The 17,505-nt window shown below is 52.2% G+C and overlaps 1 protein-coding gene across 1 annotated transcript in view; it reads left to right on the top strand.

The window, feature by feature from the left end:
• The window catches only part of FSTL1 (follistatin like 1), a 59,791-nt gene extending 43,991 nt beyond the window's left edge, over nt 1–15,800 (top strand). The window contains exons 7-11 of the mRNA XM_073576978.1: nt 5,127–5,245; nt 5,365–5,477; nt 9,102–9,212; nt 9,406–9,467; nt 14,695–15,800. Of these exons, the coding sequence (XP_073433079.1) occupies nt 5,127–5,245; nt 5,365–5,477; nt 9,102–9,212; nt 9,406–9,467; nt 14,695–14,739 (450 nt within the window). The 3' untranslated portion in view covers nt 14,740–15,800. The remainder of the gene's footprint in view (nt 1–5,126; nt 5,246–5,364; nt 5,478–9,101; nt 9,213–9,405; nt 9,468–14,694) is intronic.
• The last annotated feature ends 1,705 nt before the right edge of the window (nt 15,801–17,505 follow it).

Below are 17,505 nucleotides of genomic sequence, written 5' to 3'. Positions count from 1 at the left end.
GTGAATGCTAGGTGCAGAGGCAAGTCTATGTGTAAAGCTGGGTGACGCACTGTGTGTCCTTCATAGACAGACAGCAGGAGAGCAGGAGAGCTGGGTGGATGGACATACCATGTGAATGCTAGGTGCAGAGGCAAGTCTATGTGCAAAGCTGGGTGACGCACTGTGTGTCCTTCATAGACAGACAGCAGGAGAGCAGGAGAGCTGGGTGGATGGACATACCATGTGAATGCTAGGTGCAGAGGCAAGTCTATGTGCAAAGCTGGGTGACGCACTGTGTGTCCTTCATAGACAGACAGCAGGAGAGCAGGAGAGCTGGGTGGATGGACATACCTGTCGGAAGAATAGAGATGCTTGTTAGAGTGCGATGGTGGCAGGTAGCAGGGCACAGTCTGTATTCATCCTTCTGGTTTTAATTCTTAAATTAATCTTCACACTTCTAGCACACACTTATAGCAATCACAATGCAGACTGAAGTCTATGCAGACTTGTACTCTGCATAGACTCTATATAGTATACTGCACCCCCCCATAGGCAGACTCTATATAGTATAATGCACCCCCCCATAGGCAGACTCTATATAGTATAATGCACCCCCCCATAGGCAGACTCTATATAGTATAATGCACCCCCCATAGGCAGACTATATAATATAAAGCACAGTCCCCTTAAAAAAATAAGTATATCCAATACTCGTCTCTCCTCCTCGTTCCTCCGCTTCTCCAAGAGCTGCACATGTCCAGACAGCGGGCGCCGAGTAGTGAGATCATCATGACCTCCTGTCAGTGTGAGTCAGGGACATCAGATGCTGAGAGGGCGATGATGGGCGAGAGCTTAACGCCCCCTCGCTCATCAATGCGGTGAACTGTATCAGCATCCAGCTGATAATGGCATGCGGTGGGGGGCCGCTGCTGGGAGTAGCCAGGCGGCTGTGGAGGGAGATTGCGTCTCTACCGCACAATGTGACCCTGGTAGTTACACTACTGAAAGACAGGATGGCCACTCTGATCATTATCAATACTTTTGCCCTATGCTATTGTCAGTCATCTCAATCAGCTTCACTATCCTTCCAACCCTAAAAGTATGAAGTATTCCAGTGCCGCCTAGCTAGGCTTCGGCACTACTATAGATCTTACATTCTGCCATGTATACTTCCCATTTCCTATGCTGTGGTCAAGTCTCCATTTCTTCCTATCTAATCTCTAGCGCTAGAAAAGATCTTATATTCAGCTTGTAGGCTCCATTTTCCTATCCTTTATTCAGTAATTTAGTGTTGGCTAAATCGTCTCCAGTACTACGATATAGATTACAGTCAGCCATTTTTCCTCATTATTTCCTATGCTATTGTCACTCATCTGGTGCTGCCTATCTAGTCTCCAGCACTACTATAGATCTTACAGTCAGCCATTTATCCTCATTTCCTATACTGTTGTCATTCATCTGGTGCTGCCTATCTAGTCTCCAGCACTACTCTAGATCTTACAGTCAGCCATTTTTCCTCATTATTTCCTATGCTATTGTCATTCATCTAGTGCTGCCTATCTAGTCTCCAGCACTACTATAGATCTTACAGTCAGCCATATATCTTCATTATTTCCTATGCTATTGTCACTCATCTGGTGCTGCCTATCTAGTCTCCAGCACTACTATAGATCTTACAGTCAGCCATTTATCTTCATTATTTCCTATGCTATTGTCACTCATCTGGTGCTGCCTATCTAGTCTCCAGCACTACTATAGATCTTACAGTCAGCCATTTATCCTAATTATTTCCTATGCTATTGTCACTCATCTGGTGCTGCCTATCTAGTCTCCAGCACTACTATAGATCTTACAGTCAGCCATTTATCTTCATTCTTTCCTATGCTATTGTCATTCATCTGGTGCTGCCTATTTAGTCTCCAGCATTACTATAGATCTTAGTCAGCCATTTATCCTCATTATTTCCTATGCTATTGTCACTCATCTGGTGCTCCCTATCTAGTCTCCAACACTACTATAGATCTTACAGTCAGCCATTTATCTTCATTATTTCCTATGCTATTGTCACTCATCTGGTGCTGCCTATCTAGTCTCCAGCATTACTATAGATCTTACAGTCAGCCATTTATCTTCATTATTTCCTATGCTATTGTCACTCATCTGGTGCTGCCTATCTAGTCTCCAGCACTACTATAGATCTTACAGTCAGCCATTTATCTTCATTATTTCCTATGCTATTGTCACTCATCTGGTGCTGCCTATCTAGTCTCCAGCACTACTATAGATCTTACAGTCAGCCATTTATCCTCATTTCCTATACTGTTGTCATTCATCTGGTGCTGCCTATCTAGTCTCCAGCACTACTCTAGATCTTACAGTCAGCCATTTTTCCTCATCATTTCCTATACTGTTGTCATTCATCTGGTGCTGCCTATCTAGTATCCAGCACTACTATAGATCTTACAGTCAGCCATTTTTCCCTCATTATTTCCTATACTGTTGTCATTCATCTGGTGCTGCCTATCTAGTCTCCAGCACCACTATAGATCTTACAGTCAGCCATTTATCCTCATTTCCTATGCTGTTGTCAGGGATCTAGTGCTGCCTATCTAGTTTCTGGCACTACAAAAGATTTCTCAGTTAGTTGTTAATAATAATAATAGAATGATCCTTATAATAATATCAATGAATTTAACCCAGAAGTGTAACACTGCTCGAGAACATGTTCTTCTGATCATTGACTGATGGATTTTAACTTTTTATTTTCTTTTACTGACGGATGTTTTGACGAGTGCCGGAACATTTTTTTCTTTACAGTGAAGATGTTAAGTATGTTCAGATATTGTTAGTGTCATAGCTTTTAATCATTCTTACCACTTTCAAGTGATGCTGTGACATATAAAAGTTTGTGCACCCTGCATGGTTAGTACCTAGTAGCGCCCCCTTTTGCAAGCATCACAACATGTAAACACATTTTGTAGCCAGACATGAGTTTTTCAGTTCTTGCTTGCGTGATTTTCCTCCATTCTTCCTTGGAGAATTCCTCCAGTTCTGCGAGATTCCTGGGGCGTCTTCCCTCCTCTGCTATTTTGAGGTCTCGTCACAGCTTGTCAATGATGTTCAGATCAGGGGACAGTGAGGGTCATTGTAAAACCTTCATCTTGCGCCTTCTGTGGTCGTCTATTGTGGATTGTGACGGATGTTTAGGATCATTCTCCATGTGTAGCAGCCATCCTCCTCCTCTTCTCACCGTCAGCTTTTTTTACAGATGGTGTTATGTTTGTATGAAGAATTTGTTGAAATTTCATTGAATCCATTCTTCCCTCTATCTGTGAATTGTTCCCCGTGCCATTGGCTGCAACACAACCCCAAAGCATGATTGATCTCCCCCCATGCTTAATGGTTGGCGACTTGTTCTACTCAATTTCTGTGCCCTTTTTTCTCTATATACCTCTGATCATTGTGGCCAAAGACTTCTATTTTAACCTCATCAGTCCACAGGACTTGTTTCCAAAATGCCTCAGGCTTGTATAGATGTTCTTTTGCATACTTCGGACTCTGCATTTTATGGTGAGTATGTAGGAGAGGTTTTCTTCTGATGACTCTTCATTGAAGGCCACATTTGCGCAGGCGTCTGTGAACAGTAGAACAATGTACCACAGCTCCAGAGTCTTCTAAATATTTCTGAACGTCTTTTGCAGTCAAGCAGGGGTTCAGATTTGCCTCTCTTGCAATCCTACAAGCAGCTCTCACTGAAATTTTGCATGGTCTTCCAGTTCTTATGTTAGCCTCCACTGTTCCTGGTAAGGGTTTTCAACTGAGGAAAGTGCAACATGAAAACACTTTGCCATCTTCTTATAGCCTTTTCATGCTTTGTGAGCCTCTATTATTTTCAGAGTGCTAGGTAACTGGTTAGAAGAACCCATGGCTGCTGATTTTTGCCACAAAATTAGAGGAGGCAAATTTGCATCACATGGCCTTTCCTAACGATGATGGTGACCAATCCATAACCCTACCAGGCTGATTAAGGTCTGAAAGTTATCAGAGTACACAAATCTCCAGGGGTGCCCAAACTTTAGATTCGGCCCATTTTCCTTTTTGTCATTTTTTTATAATGTAAAAGATGACAATTTTTTTTTTTTTGCCTAAAATACAAAGGAAGTCTGTCATCTGTCGCTTTGGGCCTCTTAGAGATCAATTTATCTGCAACTTGCTGTTCACAATAACAGTAATTTTGACCAGGGGTGCCTAAACTTTACATGTCACTGTGTAATAAATAGATCTCTCGGTCTCACATTTATGGTAGGATTCTAACATTGTATAGACCATTTTCCCTACAAAGGTTATATTCCTGCCTATCTTGACTCTAGCGGTACAATAGACCTATCCTTCTTTTGGTAACAATATAGCAGTGTGTCAACCATGTAGTCTCCAGCAGAACAATAGATTTCCCTGTCATTGTCTTTACCAAGGGATAATAGGATCATTTATATATTGGTTCCACTTTCTTGAACTCTTTTCTATGGTTGTGATGTAATCCTGCTTATCTAGTCTTCAGTAGTACCCTAGACCTGTCATTGAGTCATTATAATGCCTGTGTATGTGACTCCTCACTCTGCTGTTGTCAGTGGTGTAATCCTGCCTATCTAGTCTCCAGCAGTACAACACCTGTCCTTCAGCACGGCTACATCTAGTTTAATCTTCCAGTCGTCCATTGAGATGAATCCGTGTCGGGCAGGAGGCGCGAGGCACAGTTGGACCTATTGACCATCTCTGTAGATCCCATCGCCTCACACAAGGTCGCCATGACACTGAATAAGGACTGGTAAATTATTTTTTGCAGTGAATGGGTTAAATACTGATCAGGAAAGTTTTTTTTTTGTAACCATTTTGAGACAGAAAAAATTCCATCACCATGACAACCAAAATCTCGTGAAAACTTAGTAATCGTCCTGAGAACTCGCCCTCCTCAGTTCTTATAAATCCTGGCGGATCCATCCTCCTGGGGAGGTTGGGCGACTTGTATATCTAGGATCTCAGTGTCTGGCATCCTATTATTCCTGGAATTTACGGATTACAGGAATTCTCCATTTGTAAATGTGACGTCTGTCTGGTACATTTCTATCCTGAATGTTTTCTGCTGTCAGAGCTACGATGATGGCGACTCCCGCCTGGACGCCTCCGAGTTCCTGAACTTCCTGGAGCAGAACCAGACAGCCATTAACATCACCACCTACGTGGACCAGGAGACCAACAAGATCCTCAAGTAAGAGCTCCATGTGTTTTATGTCACCGCTGTGCCGTAGGACCCCCCTCCGCGCCGCTGCAACATGTCACTGTAATGTCATCCAGTATGTAATGGCCTCTGGGGTCTTCTGTGCTCAGGGGTCTGTGTGTGGAGGCGCTGATCGAGCTGTCTGACGAGAACGCCGACTGGAAACTAAGCTTTAACGAGTTCCTGAAGTGTCTGAACCCCACATTCAACCCTCCAGACAAAAGTAAGTGGAACACCAAATGTCCTCCCTGCTACTACTGCGGTGTATCCTCCCTGCTACTACTGCGGTGTATCCTCCCTGCTACTACAGCGGTGTATCCTCCCTGCTACTACAGCGGTGTATCCTCCCTGCTACTACAGCGGTGTATCCTCCCTGCTACTACAGCGGTGTATCCTCCCTGCTGCTACAGCGGTGTATCCTCCCTGCTACTACAGCGGTGTATCCTCCCTGCTGCTACAGCGGTGTATCCTCCCTGCTACTACAGCGGTGTATCCTCCCTGCTACTACAGCGGTGTATCCTCCCTGCTGCTACAGCGGTGTATCCTCCCTGCTACTACAGAGGTGTATCCTCCCTGCTGCTACTGCGGTGTATCCTCCCTGCTACTACAGCGGTGTATCCTCCCTGCTACTACAGCGGTGTATCCTCCCTGCTGCTACAGCGGTGTATCCTCCCTGCTACTACAGCGGTGTATCCTCCCTGCTGCTACAGCGGTGTATCCTCCCTGCTACTACAGCGGTGTATCCTCCCTGCTACTACAGCGGTGTATCCTCCCTGCTGCTACAGCGGTGTATCCTCCCTGCTGCTACTGCGGTGTATCCTCCCTGCTGCTACAGCGGTGTATCCTCCCTGCTACTACAGCGGTGTATCCTCCCTGCTACTACAGCGGTGTATCCTCCCTGCTGCTACAGCGGTGTATCCTCCCTGCTACTACAGCGGTGTATCCTCCCTGCTGCTACAGCGGTGTATCCTCCCTGCTACTACAGCGGTGTATCCTCCCTGCTACTACAGCGGTGTATCCTCCCTGCTGCTACTGCGGTGTATCCTCCCTGCTACTACAGCGGTGTATCCTCCCTGCTACTACTGCGGTGTATCCTCCCTGCTGCTACAGCGGTGTATCCTCCCTGCTGCTACAGCGGTGTATCCTCCCTGCTGCTACTGCGGTGTATCCTCCCTGCTGCTACAGCGGTGTATCCTCCCTGCTGCTACAGCGGTGTATCCTCCCTGCTACTACTGCGGTGTATCCTCCCTGCTACTACTGCGGTGTATCCTCCCTGCTGCTACAGCGGTGTATCCTCCCTGCTGCTACAGCGGTGTATCCTTCCTGCTACTACTGCGGTGTATCCTCCCTGCTGCTACAGCGGTGTATCCTCCCTGCTGCTACAGCGGTGTATCCTCCCTGCTGCTACTGCGGTGTATCCTCCCTGCTGCTACAGCGGTGTATCCTCCCTGCTGCTACAGCGGTGTATCCTCCCTGCTGCTACAGCGGTGTATCCTCCCTGCTGCTACAGCGGTGTATCCTCCCTGCTGCTACAGCGGTGTATCCTCCCTGCTACTACTGCGGTGTATCCTCCCTGCTGCTACTGCGGTGTATCCTCCCTGCTGCTACAGCGGTGTATCCTCCCTGCTACTACTGCGGTGTATCCTCCCTGCTGCTACAGCGGTGTATCCTCCCTGCTACTACAGCGGTGTATCCTCCCTGCTGCTACTGCGGTGTATCCTCCCTGCTGCTACAGCGGTGTATCCTCCCTGCTGCTACAGCGGTGTATCCTCCCTGCTGCTACAGCGGTGTATCCTCCCTGCTGCTACAGCGGTGTATCCTCCCTGCTGCTACAGCGGTGTATCCTCCCTGCTGCTACAGCGGTGTATCCTCCCTGCTGCTACAGCGGTGTATCCTCCCTGCTGCTACAGCGGTGTATCCTCCCTGCTGCTACAGCGGTGTATCCTCCCTGCTGCTACAGCGGTGTATCCTCCCTGCTGCTACAGCGGTGTATCCTCCCTGCTACTACTGCGGTGTATCCTCCCTGCTGCTACTGCGGTGTATCCTCCCTGCTGCTACAGCGGTGTATCCTCCCTGCTGCTACAGCGGTGTATCCTCCCTGCTGCTACAGCGGTGTATCCTCCCTGCTACTACTGCGGTGTATCCTCCCTGCTGCTACAGCGGTGTATCCTCCCTGCTACTACAGCGGTGTATCCTCCCTGCTGCTACTGCGGTGTATCCTCCCTGCTGCTACAGCGGTGTATCCTCCCTGCTGCTACAGCGGTGTATCCTCCCTGCTACTACAGCGGTGTATCCTCCCTGCTCCTACTGCGATGTATCCTCCCTGCTGCTACAGCGGTGTATCCTCCCTGCTCCTACTGCGGTGTATCCTCCCTGCTGCTACTGCGGTGTATCCTCCCTGCTGCTACAGCGGTGTATCCTCCCTGCTCCTACTGCGGTGTATCCTCCCTGCTACTACAGCGGTGTATCCTCCCTGCTGCTACAGCGGTGTATCCTCCCTGCTGCTACAGCGGTGTATCCTCCCTGCTGCTACAGCGGTGTATCCTCCCTGCTGCTACTGCGGTGTATCCTCCCTGCTGCTACAGCGGTGTATCCTCCCTGCTGCTACAGCGGTGTATCCTCCCTGCTGCTACTGCGGTGTATCCTCCCTGCTCCTACTGCGGTGTATCCTCCCTGCTGCTACAGCGGTGTATCCTCCCTGCTCCTACTGCGGTGTATCCTCCCTGCTGCTACTGCGGTGTCTCCTCCCTGCTGCTACAGCGGTGTATCCTCCCTGCTCCTACTGCGGTGTATCCTCCCTGCTGCTACTGCGGTGTATCCTCCCTGCTGCTACAGCGGTGTATCCTCCCTGCTGCTACAGCGGTGTATCCTCCCTGCTACTACAGCGGTGTATCCTCCCTGCTGCTACAGCGGTGTATCCTCCCTGCTGCTACAGCGGTGTATCCTCCCTGCTCCTACTGCGCTGTATCCTCCCTGCTACTACAGCGGTGTATCCTCCCTGCTCCTACTGCGGTGTATCCTCCCTGCTCCTACTGCGGTGTACCCTCCCTGCTGCTACTGCGGTGTATCCTCCCTGCTGCTACAGCGGTGTATCCTCCCTGCTACTACTGCGGTGTATCCTCCCTGCTGCTACAGCGGTGTATCCTCCCTGCTGCTACAGCGGTGTATCCTCCCTGCTACTACAGCGGTGTATCCTCCCTGCTACTACAGTGGTGTATCCTCCCTGCTACTACAGCGGTGTATCCTCCCTGCTCCTACTGCGGTGTATCCTCCCTGCTACTACAGCGGTGTATCCTCCCTGCTCCTACTGCGGTGTATCCTCCCTGCTCCTACTGCGGTGTATCCTCCCTGCTCCTACTGCGGTGTATCCTCCCTGCTACTACAGCGGTGTATCCTCCCTGCTACTACAGCGGTGTATCCTCCCTGCTACTACAGCGGTGTATCCTCCCTGCTCCTACTGCGGTGTATCCTCCCTGCTCCTACTGCGGTGTATCCTCCCTGCTACTACTGCGGTGTATCCTCCCTGCTACTACAGCGGTGTATCCTCCCTGCTACTACAGCGGTGTATCCTCCCTGCTGCTACAGCGGTGTATCCTCCCTGCTGCTACAGCGGTGTATCCTCCCTGCTGCTACAGCGGTGTATCCTCCCTGCTGCTACAGCGGTGTATCCTCCCTGCTGCTACAGCGGTGTATCCTCCCTGCGACTGCGGTATCTTCAAACCTTTATTGCAGTACAGCCTCCCTATCACTGGGGTGTATTCTCACTATGATTGCGGTATATTCACGCCGTGATTGCGGTATATTCTCCCTATGACCGCGGCACATTCACACTATATCTGCTCCGCAGAGTGTGCCCTGGAGGATGAGACTTACGAGGACGGAGCAGAGACACAAGTCCAGTGCAACCGCTGCGTCTGTGCCTGTGGGAACTGGGTGTGCACCGCCATGTCATGTGAAGGTAAGCGGCGTGGGGCGCAGTGACGTCACAGTACATCTCCCTAAATCTCCTCCGTTGTGGTGGACGTGGGTGATGAGCGCGGTGCTGTGCACTATGTGGCGGTTGAGGTGCTGCTGTTTGTGTCGTGGCTCCGCGCGGCTGCGCTCTGCAGGTCTGATCCTCGGCTCTGCTCACAATTACTGTCTTTATCCAGGTAAAGATGGACAAATCGAGGGAGACATGAGCCGATACGTGGATGAGCTGAGGAAGCACCAGGTACGCAGGCGGCTGCACAGTAATGCCTCACTGATCTGCGAGTGACCGAGACACACATCCTCCCTGCCCTGCAGCTCATGCACACACCGGCCCCCTATACCGCCCCTCTCTCCATCAGTGTCGTGTTTATTGGACCCTTTTTCCAGGCGCCTCGTTCATCACAAAGGCCCCACAGGCGGCTCTGGAGAAGTGAAAGCTGAGCTCTGATTGGTTAACCCCTAGGACTGTGCTTGATATCCAATAACAACCAATCAGAGCTTGGCAATTATGTTTTAATCTGCTCAGGAGAAATGAAAGCTGCGCTGTGATTGGTTGCTATGGAGTTTTCTGGGGATGAGGCCCAGTGTCTCATATTCGCTCATCTCGAAGGTCGGCCATTAGGCCATGATTAGTGTAACAATAAGAAGATGATGAACGTTCCCGACTCAGCGCTGTGTCATGGAGTGAGACGGATGTGTAGAATTATAAGTGAAAAGTGTCAAAAGACCAAAACACACGAAGGTGATGGGAACCTCTGATCACCGAATCCTTGTACTCGGTCTCTGACCCTCCGAGTCATTGTACTCAGTCCCTGTCCAGTCTTTGTCCGTCACAGTCCTTGTACTCGGTCCCTGTCCAGTCTCTGACCCTCGCAGTCCTTGTACTCTGTCCTTGCCCAGTCTCTGACCCTCGCAGTCCTTGTACTCGGTCCCTGTCCAGTCTCTGACCCTCGCAGTCCTTGTACTCGGTCCCTGTCCAGTCTCTGACCCTCGCAGTCCTTGTACTCAGTCCCTGTCCAGTCTTTGTCCGTCGCAGTCCTTGTACTCGGTCCCTGTCCAGTCTCTGACCCTCGCAGTCCTTGTACTCTGTCCTTGCCCAGTCTCTGACCCTCGCAGTCCTTGTACTCGGTCCCTGTCCAGTCTCTGACCCTCGCAGTCCTTGTACTCTGTCCCTGCCCAGTCTCTGACCCTTGCAGTCCTTGTACTCGGTCCCTGTCCAGTCTCTGACCCTCGCAGTCCTTGTACTCTGTCCTTGCCCAGTCTCTGACCCTCGCAGTCCTTGTACTCGGTCCCTGTCCAGTCTCTGACCCTCGCAGTCCTTGTACTCTGTCCCTGCCCAGTCTCTGACCCTCGCAGTCCTTGTACTCGGTCCCTGCCCAGTCTCTGACCCTCGCAGTCCTTGTACTCTGTCCCTGCCCAGTCTCTGACCCTCGCAGTCCTTGTACTCGGTCCCTGCCCAGTCTCTGACCCTCGCAGTCCTTGTACTCTGTCCCTGCCCAGTCTCTGACCCTCGCAGTCCTTGTACTCTGTCCCTGCCCAGTCTCTGACCCTCGCAGTCCTTGTACTCGGTCCCTGCCCAGTCTCTGACCCTCGCAGTCCTTGTACTCGGTCCCTGTCCAGTCTCTGACCCTCGCAGTCCTTGTACTCGGTCCCTGCCCAGTCTCTGACCCTCGCAGTCCTTGTACTCGGTCCCTGCCCAGTCTCTGACCCTCGCAGTCCTTGTACTCGGTCCCTGCCCAGTCTCTGACCCTCGCAGTCCTTGTACTCAGACCCTGCCCAGTCTCTGACCCTCCGAGTCATTGTACTCAGTCTTTGTCCGTCGCAGTCCTTGTACTCGGTCCCTGTCCAGTCTCTGACCCTCGCAGTCCTTGTACTCAGACCCTGCCCAGTCTCTGACCCTCCGAGTCATTGTACTCAGTCTTTGTCCGTCGCAGTCCTTGTACTCGGTCCCTGTCCAGTCTCTGACCCTCGCAGTCCTTGTACTCAGACCCTGCCCAGACTCTGACCCTCCGAGTCATTGTACTCAGTCCCTGTCCAGTCTTTGACCCTCGCAGTCCTTGTACTCGGTCCCTGCCCAGTCTCTGACCCTCGCAGTCCTTGTACTCGGTCCCTGCCCAGTCTCTGACCCTCGCAGTCCTTGTACTCAGACCCTGCCCAGTCTCTGACCCTCCGAGTCATTGTACTCAGTCTTTGTCCGTCGCAGTCCTTGTACTCGGTCCCTGTCCAGTCTCTGACCCTCGCAGTCCTTGTACTCAGACCCTGCCCAGTCTCTGACCCTCCGAGTCATTGTACTCAGTCTTTGTCCGTCGCAGTCCTTGTACTCGGTCCCTGTCCAGTCTCTGACCCTCGCAGTCCTTGTACTCAGACCCTGCCCAGACTCTGACCCTCCGAGTCATTGTACTCAGTCCCTGTCCAGTCTTTGACCCTCGCAGTCCTTGTACTCGGTCCCTGCCCAGTCTCTGACCCTCGCAGTCCTTGTACTCGGTCCCTGCCCAGTCTCTGACCTTCGCAGTCCTTGTACTCAGACCCTGTCCAGTCTCTGTCCCTCGCAGTCCTTGTACTCTGTCCCTGCCCAGTCTCTGACCCTCGCAGTCCTTGTACTCTGTCCCTGCCCAGTCTCTGACCCTCGCAGTCCTTGTACTCGGTCCCTGCCCAGTCTCTGACCCTCGCAGTCCTTGTACTCAGACCCTGCCCAGTCTCTGACCCTCCGAGTCATTGTACTCAGTCCCTGTCCAGTCTCTGACCCTCGCAGTCCTTGTACTCAGACCCTGCCCAGTCTCTGACCCTCGCAGTCCTTGTACTCGGTCCCTGCCCAGTCTCTGACCCTCGCAGTCCTTGTACTCGGTCCCTGTCCAGTCTCTGACCCTCGCAGTCCTTGTACTCAGACCCTGCCCAGACTCTGACCCTCCGAGTCATTGTACTCAGTCCCTGTCCAGTCTTTGACCCTCGCAGTCCTTGTACTCTGTCCCTGCCCAGTCTCTGACCCTCGCAGTCCTTGTACTCGGTCCCTGTCCAGTCTTTGTCCCTCACAGTCCTTGTACTCGGTCCCTGTCCAGTCTTTGTCCCTCGCAGTCCTTGTACTCGGTCCCTGTCCAGTCTCTGACCCTCGCAGTCCTTGTACTCGGTCCCTGTCCAGTCTCTGACCCTCTCAGTCCTTGTACTCAGACCCTGTCCAGTCTCTGACCCTCGCAGTCCTTGTACTCGGTCCCTGCCCTGTCTCTGTCCCTCGCAGTCCTTGTACTCGGTCCCTGCCCTGTCTCTGACCCTCGCAGTCCTTGCACTCAGTCTCTGTCCCTCGCAGTCCTTGTACTCGGTCCCTGTCCAGTCTCTGACCCTCGCAGTCCTTGTATTCGGTCCCTGTCCAGTCTCTGTCCCTCGCAGTCCTTGTACTCGGTCCCTGTCCAGTCTCTGACCCTCGCAGTCCTTGTACTCGGTCCCTGTCCAGTCTCTGTCCCTCGCAGTCCTTGTACTCGGTCCCTGCCCTGTCTCTGACCCTCGCAGTCCTTGTACTCAGTCTCTGTCCCTCGCAGTACTTGTACTCGGTCCCTGTCCAGTCTCTGACCCTCGCAGTCCTTGTACTCGGTCCCTGTCCAGTCTCTGTCCCTCGCAGTCCTTGTACTCGGTCCCTGCCCTGTCTCTGACCCTCGCAGTCCTTGTACTCGGTCCCTGCCCAGTCTCTGACCCTCGCAGTCCTTGTACTCGGTCCCTGTCCAGTCTCTGACCCTCGCAGTCCTTGTACTCGGTCTCTGCCCAGTCTCTGACCCTCGCAGTCCTTGTACTCGGTCCCTGCCCAGTCTCTGACCCTCGCAGTCCTTGTACTCAGACCCTGCCCAGTCTCTGACCCTCCGAGTCATTGTACTCAGTCTTTGTCCGTCGCAGTCCTTGTACTCGGTCCCTGTCCAGTCTCTGACCCTCGCAGTCCTTGTACTCAGACCCTGCCCAGTCTCTGACCCTCCGAGTCATTGTACTCAGTCTTTGTCCGTCGCAGTCCTTGTACTCGGTCCCTGTCCAGTCTCTGACCCTCGCAGTCCTTGTACTCAGACCCTGCCCAGACTCTGACCCTCCGAGTCATTGTACTCAGTCCCTGTCCAGTCTTTGACCCTCGCAGTCCTTGTACTCGGTCCCTGCCCAGTCTCTGACCCTCGCAGTCCTTGTACTCTGTCCCTGCCCAGTCTCTGACCCTCGCAGTCCTTGTACTCTGTCCCTGTCCAGTCTTTGTCCCTCGCAGTCCTTGTACTCGGTCCCTGTCCAGTCTTTGTCCCTAGCAGTCCTTGTACTCGGTCCCTGCCCAGTCTCTGACCCTCGCAGTCCTTGTACTCAGACCCTGCCCAGTCTCTGACCCTCCGAGTCATTGTACTCAGTTCCTGTCCAGTCTCTGACCCTCGCAGTCCTTGTACTCAGACCCTGCTCAGTCTCTGACCCTCGCAGTCCTTGTACTCAGTCCCTGCCCAGTCTCTGACCCTCGCAGTCCTTGTACTCGGTCCCTGTCCAGTCTCTGACCCTCGCAGTCCTTGTACTCAGACCCTGCCCAGACTCTGACCCTCCGAGTCATTGTACTCAGTCCCTGTCCAGTCTTTGACCCTCGCAGTCCTTGTACTCTGTCCCTGCCCAGTCTCTGACCCTCGCAGTCCTTGTACTCTGTCCCTGTCCAGTCTTTGTCCCTCGCAGTCCTTGTACTCGGTCCCTGTCCAGTCTTTGTCCCTAGCAGTCCTTGTACTCGGTCCCTGTCCAGTCTCTGACCCTCGCAGTCCTTGTACTCGGTCCCTGTCCAGTCTCTGACCCTCTCAGTCCTTGTACTCAGACCCTGTCCAGTCTCTGACCCTCGCAGTCCTTGTACTCGGTCCCTGCCCTGTCTCTGTCCCTCGCAGTCCTTGTACTCGGTCCCTGCCCTGTCTCTGACCCTCGCAGTCCTTGCACTCAGTCTCTGTCCCTCGCAGTCCTTGTACTCGGTCCCTGTCCAGTCTCTGAACCTCGCAGTCCTTGTATTCGGTCCCTGTCCAGTCTCTGTCCCTCGCAGTCCTTGTACTCGGTCCCTGTCCAGTCTCTGACCCTCGCAGTCCTTGTACTCGGTCCCTGTCCAGTCTCTGTCCCTCGCAGTCCTTGTACTCGGTCCCTGCCCTGTCTCTGACCCTCGCAGTCCTTGTACTCAGTCTCTGTCCCTCGCAGTCCTTGTACTCGGTCCCTGTCCAGTCTCTGTCCCTCGCAGTCCTTGTACTCGGTCCCTGCCCTGTCTCTGTCCCTCGCTGTCCTTGTACTCGGTCCCTGCCCTGTCTCTGACCCTCGCAGTCCTTGTACTCAGTCTCTGTCCCTCGCAGTCCTTGTACTCCGGTCCCTGCCCAGTCTTTGACCCTCGCAGTCCTTGTACTCGGTCCCTGTCCAGTCTCTGTCCCTCGCAGTCTTAGTACATAATGTTCTGACCTTTCCTCCCATTATATACCATTTACTGACTGGTCTTTTTTCTCGCACAGGAGACGGCTGAGAAGTCCAGTAAAGTGAGCAGTAAGGACATCTGAGGTGGTGCCCAGACTCCCTCCGCCCTCGGCCGCGCCGCTTCCATTCCTAATCTGTAGGGACGGGCAGGAGAATCACTTTAGCATTTATCAATGAGAAATAAATAAATCAACCTTATGTAGGGCGCAAACAAAAGCGTGGGGGGGGCTTGTGGTCGGACCCCTCACTGCAGAACTCTCCAGATACCTAGCAGCTTCCATACGACATTCCCCGATAGCGATCAATAAGGCGCTCAGCTCCCGCGGCCCATCGTGCCTCCGGCAGTATGGCGGCTGCTGAGTGCTCTATTGCCTCTTCCTATAGTAATACTGTATCCTCGAGAACATAGGAGTGGGGTGTATGGGAAGGCGTGAGGGGCGGCATGGCCCAGGGGGTCCGGGTGGTACGTGGTCATGGACTGGTTGGCGTTCTTACCCAGGACGCAGCGCAGCGCCCCCTTTGGGGCTGTGGATTCTGGATACATTGCGTTTCAGATATTTTCTGACCATTCTAATTGCAAACATTTTGCCAAAGACCTTGATGTTTTAGAATGACCCTTCCCGTGCCCGGCTCACCGCTTCCTCCTAAGGTCTGGCCCCCGCCGTTGGACCGCCCCTTTAAGGTGCTATGATTTGCGGGACCTGCGTCCTCGCTGCATTTTACGTCGTGTGTTATTGATATGTAGTGTGTTATTGTAGACGCGACCTCTGCCGGCTCCGCTCCGCGCTTTGGTCGGCGCGCTCCGCACTTTGGTCGGCACGCTTTGCTCCGCTTCCTGCATTGTACAATCATATACCTGCGTCTGGCAGGGCCCCGGCCGGGGGGAGGGCAGCTCTGATCTGGGGGGCGCCGTGCTGGTCCGTGTTACTGTACAGCCAGGGAGATGCTTCAGTCTGATGTCATTCCTCGGCCCCCATCATTCAGCCCCCCAGATGCCGCTCCCCGTGCCGTCCTCGCATTCCGCTGCCCAGGATCCGCTCCGGGGGCCGGCCGCTGCCTTTTCTGCATATACTTCACCCCATATTTGTTTTTTATAATGGGATTTTTTTATTCTGTAACAACCAAATAAAAAACTATTAAAATATCTGCATGTGTTGTGACTTTCATGATTGTCGGAGGGAGCACTGTGCCCAGCAGCACAGAGGATTTCAGATGACAAGTCTGCCGATGCAGAAGGGCTGCGGCCCATCAGGAGCGTCATATACTGGTCTTGTAGAGGGGGTGGGCCCCCAGCAGCACAGAGTGTTTCAGGAGAGGGGTGCACTTATCTTGGGGGCATAGATATATAGCAGAAGGAGCAGGCCCGGCTATGGTGACGTTCTAGGAGGAGGATTCACAGCTGGTGATGGGACAATGATGGGAGTTGTCAGGATGAATGGCGGCGGGGTCTCTGGTGCATTGCACACTGCTGGATCAGGGACGTTCTGTGATTATTACTGCAGAAATGTCACTTATCGCGGAGTGTAAAATGAAGCGGAGTTGGCGGGTTTTACCCTGGGATGATTGGTCAACAGGAATGAGAAAAGCCGCTCCCCCCGAAGATCGGCTCATAAGGTGCGTGCACCCCACAACCCTGCGCCTGCAGCCACAGATGCACGGTGAGACCTCCAGCCGACGGGGCGCCCCCACATCTGGAGCCCTGCAAACCTGTCAGGTGTGATGTCAGAGCTGTGCGCTCCCAGCCAATCACACTTCTCCCCAAATGCCCCCCATTCATTACATGCCAGAAGAGACGCTGCAGCTCCTCCTCCCTCTCAGCATTCCACCAGGTTCCAAATTTTTATGCTAATGATACTGTTCTCTGATTTTCCTAAGTGGTCGGTGCCAATGACAGTCAGTCTAATAGAAGTCGTCTCCCGGTAGAGCGTAGATGGAATTTTATTGAAGACACCTCCCGATGATAACAGTATAATCTCCACAATGAATGAAACCTCACAAGGCTCCAAATTATTGGGCCCAGGAGAATTTCTAAACATTTGTTCTGTTGTAAAGAACTGGAAATGCTCCTTGGTGGAATGTGCAGCATTAGGAGGTCACACTCACTGAGCAAAAAAGCTATTTAACTCCAAAACCTCCTAACAGGCCAGGTGACATGGTAACAGAGGAACCCTTCTGTGATGTCACCTTCACAATTCTGGCCTCCATTGACTTTGTGAGTTTTTGGAGAGTTTCTGCTTGGATTTCTTTGCATGAAGTCAGACTAGCTCCCAGAGCTGCTGTTCTGATGTGACCGGCCTCCCACCCTCACAGATCTTTGGCTTGATGAGACTCCAAAGGTTCTCTATAGGGTTGAGGTCAGGGGAGGATGGTGGCCACACCATGAGTTTATCTCCTATTATGCCCATAGCAGCCAAGACAAATGTCTGTCCAGCCTCTGTTTGAAGACTTCCATTGAAGGAGAACTCACCACTTATCGTGGCAGCCTGTTCCACTCATTGATCACTCTGTCAAAAAGTTTTTTTAATATCTAGTCTGTGTCTCCTCCCATTCAGTTTCATCCCATTGCTTCTAGTCTTTCCTTGTGCAAATGAGAATAAAGATGATCCTTCTACAATGTGACAGCCCTTGAGATATTTGTAGACAGCTATTAAGTCTCCTCTCAGTCTTCTCTTTTGTAAGCTAAACATTCCCAAATCCTGCAACCTTTCCTCATAACACAGGGTTTGCAGACCGGTCACCATTCTGGTCGCTCTTTTCTGAACTTGCTCCAGTTTGTTGATGTCTTTTTTAAAATGTGGTGCCCAAAACTGGACACAATATTCCAGATGAGGTCTGACCAAAGAGGAGTA

This window comes from Dendrobates tinctorius, unplaced genomic scaffold (genome assembly GCF_039654945.1).
Source record: "Dendrobates tinctorius isolate UK_male_01 unplaced genomic scaffold, ASM3965494v1 ptg000054l, whole genome shotgun sequence".
NCBI classification, from domain to species: domain Eukaryota; kingdom Metazoa; phylum Chordata; class Amphibia; order Anura; family Dendrobatidae; genus Dendrobates; species Dendrobates tinctorius.
The sequence above is the reverse complement of the archived record's forward strand: the minus strand, read 5'-3'. Positions and strand labels throughout refer to the sequence as shown.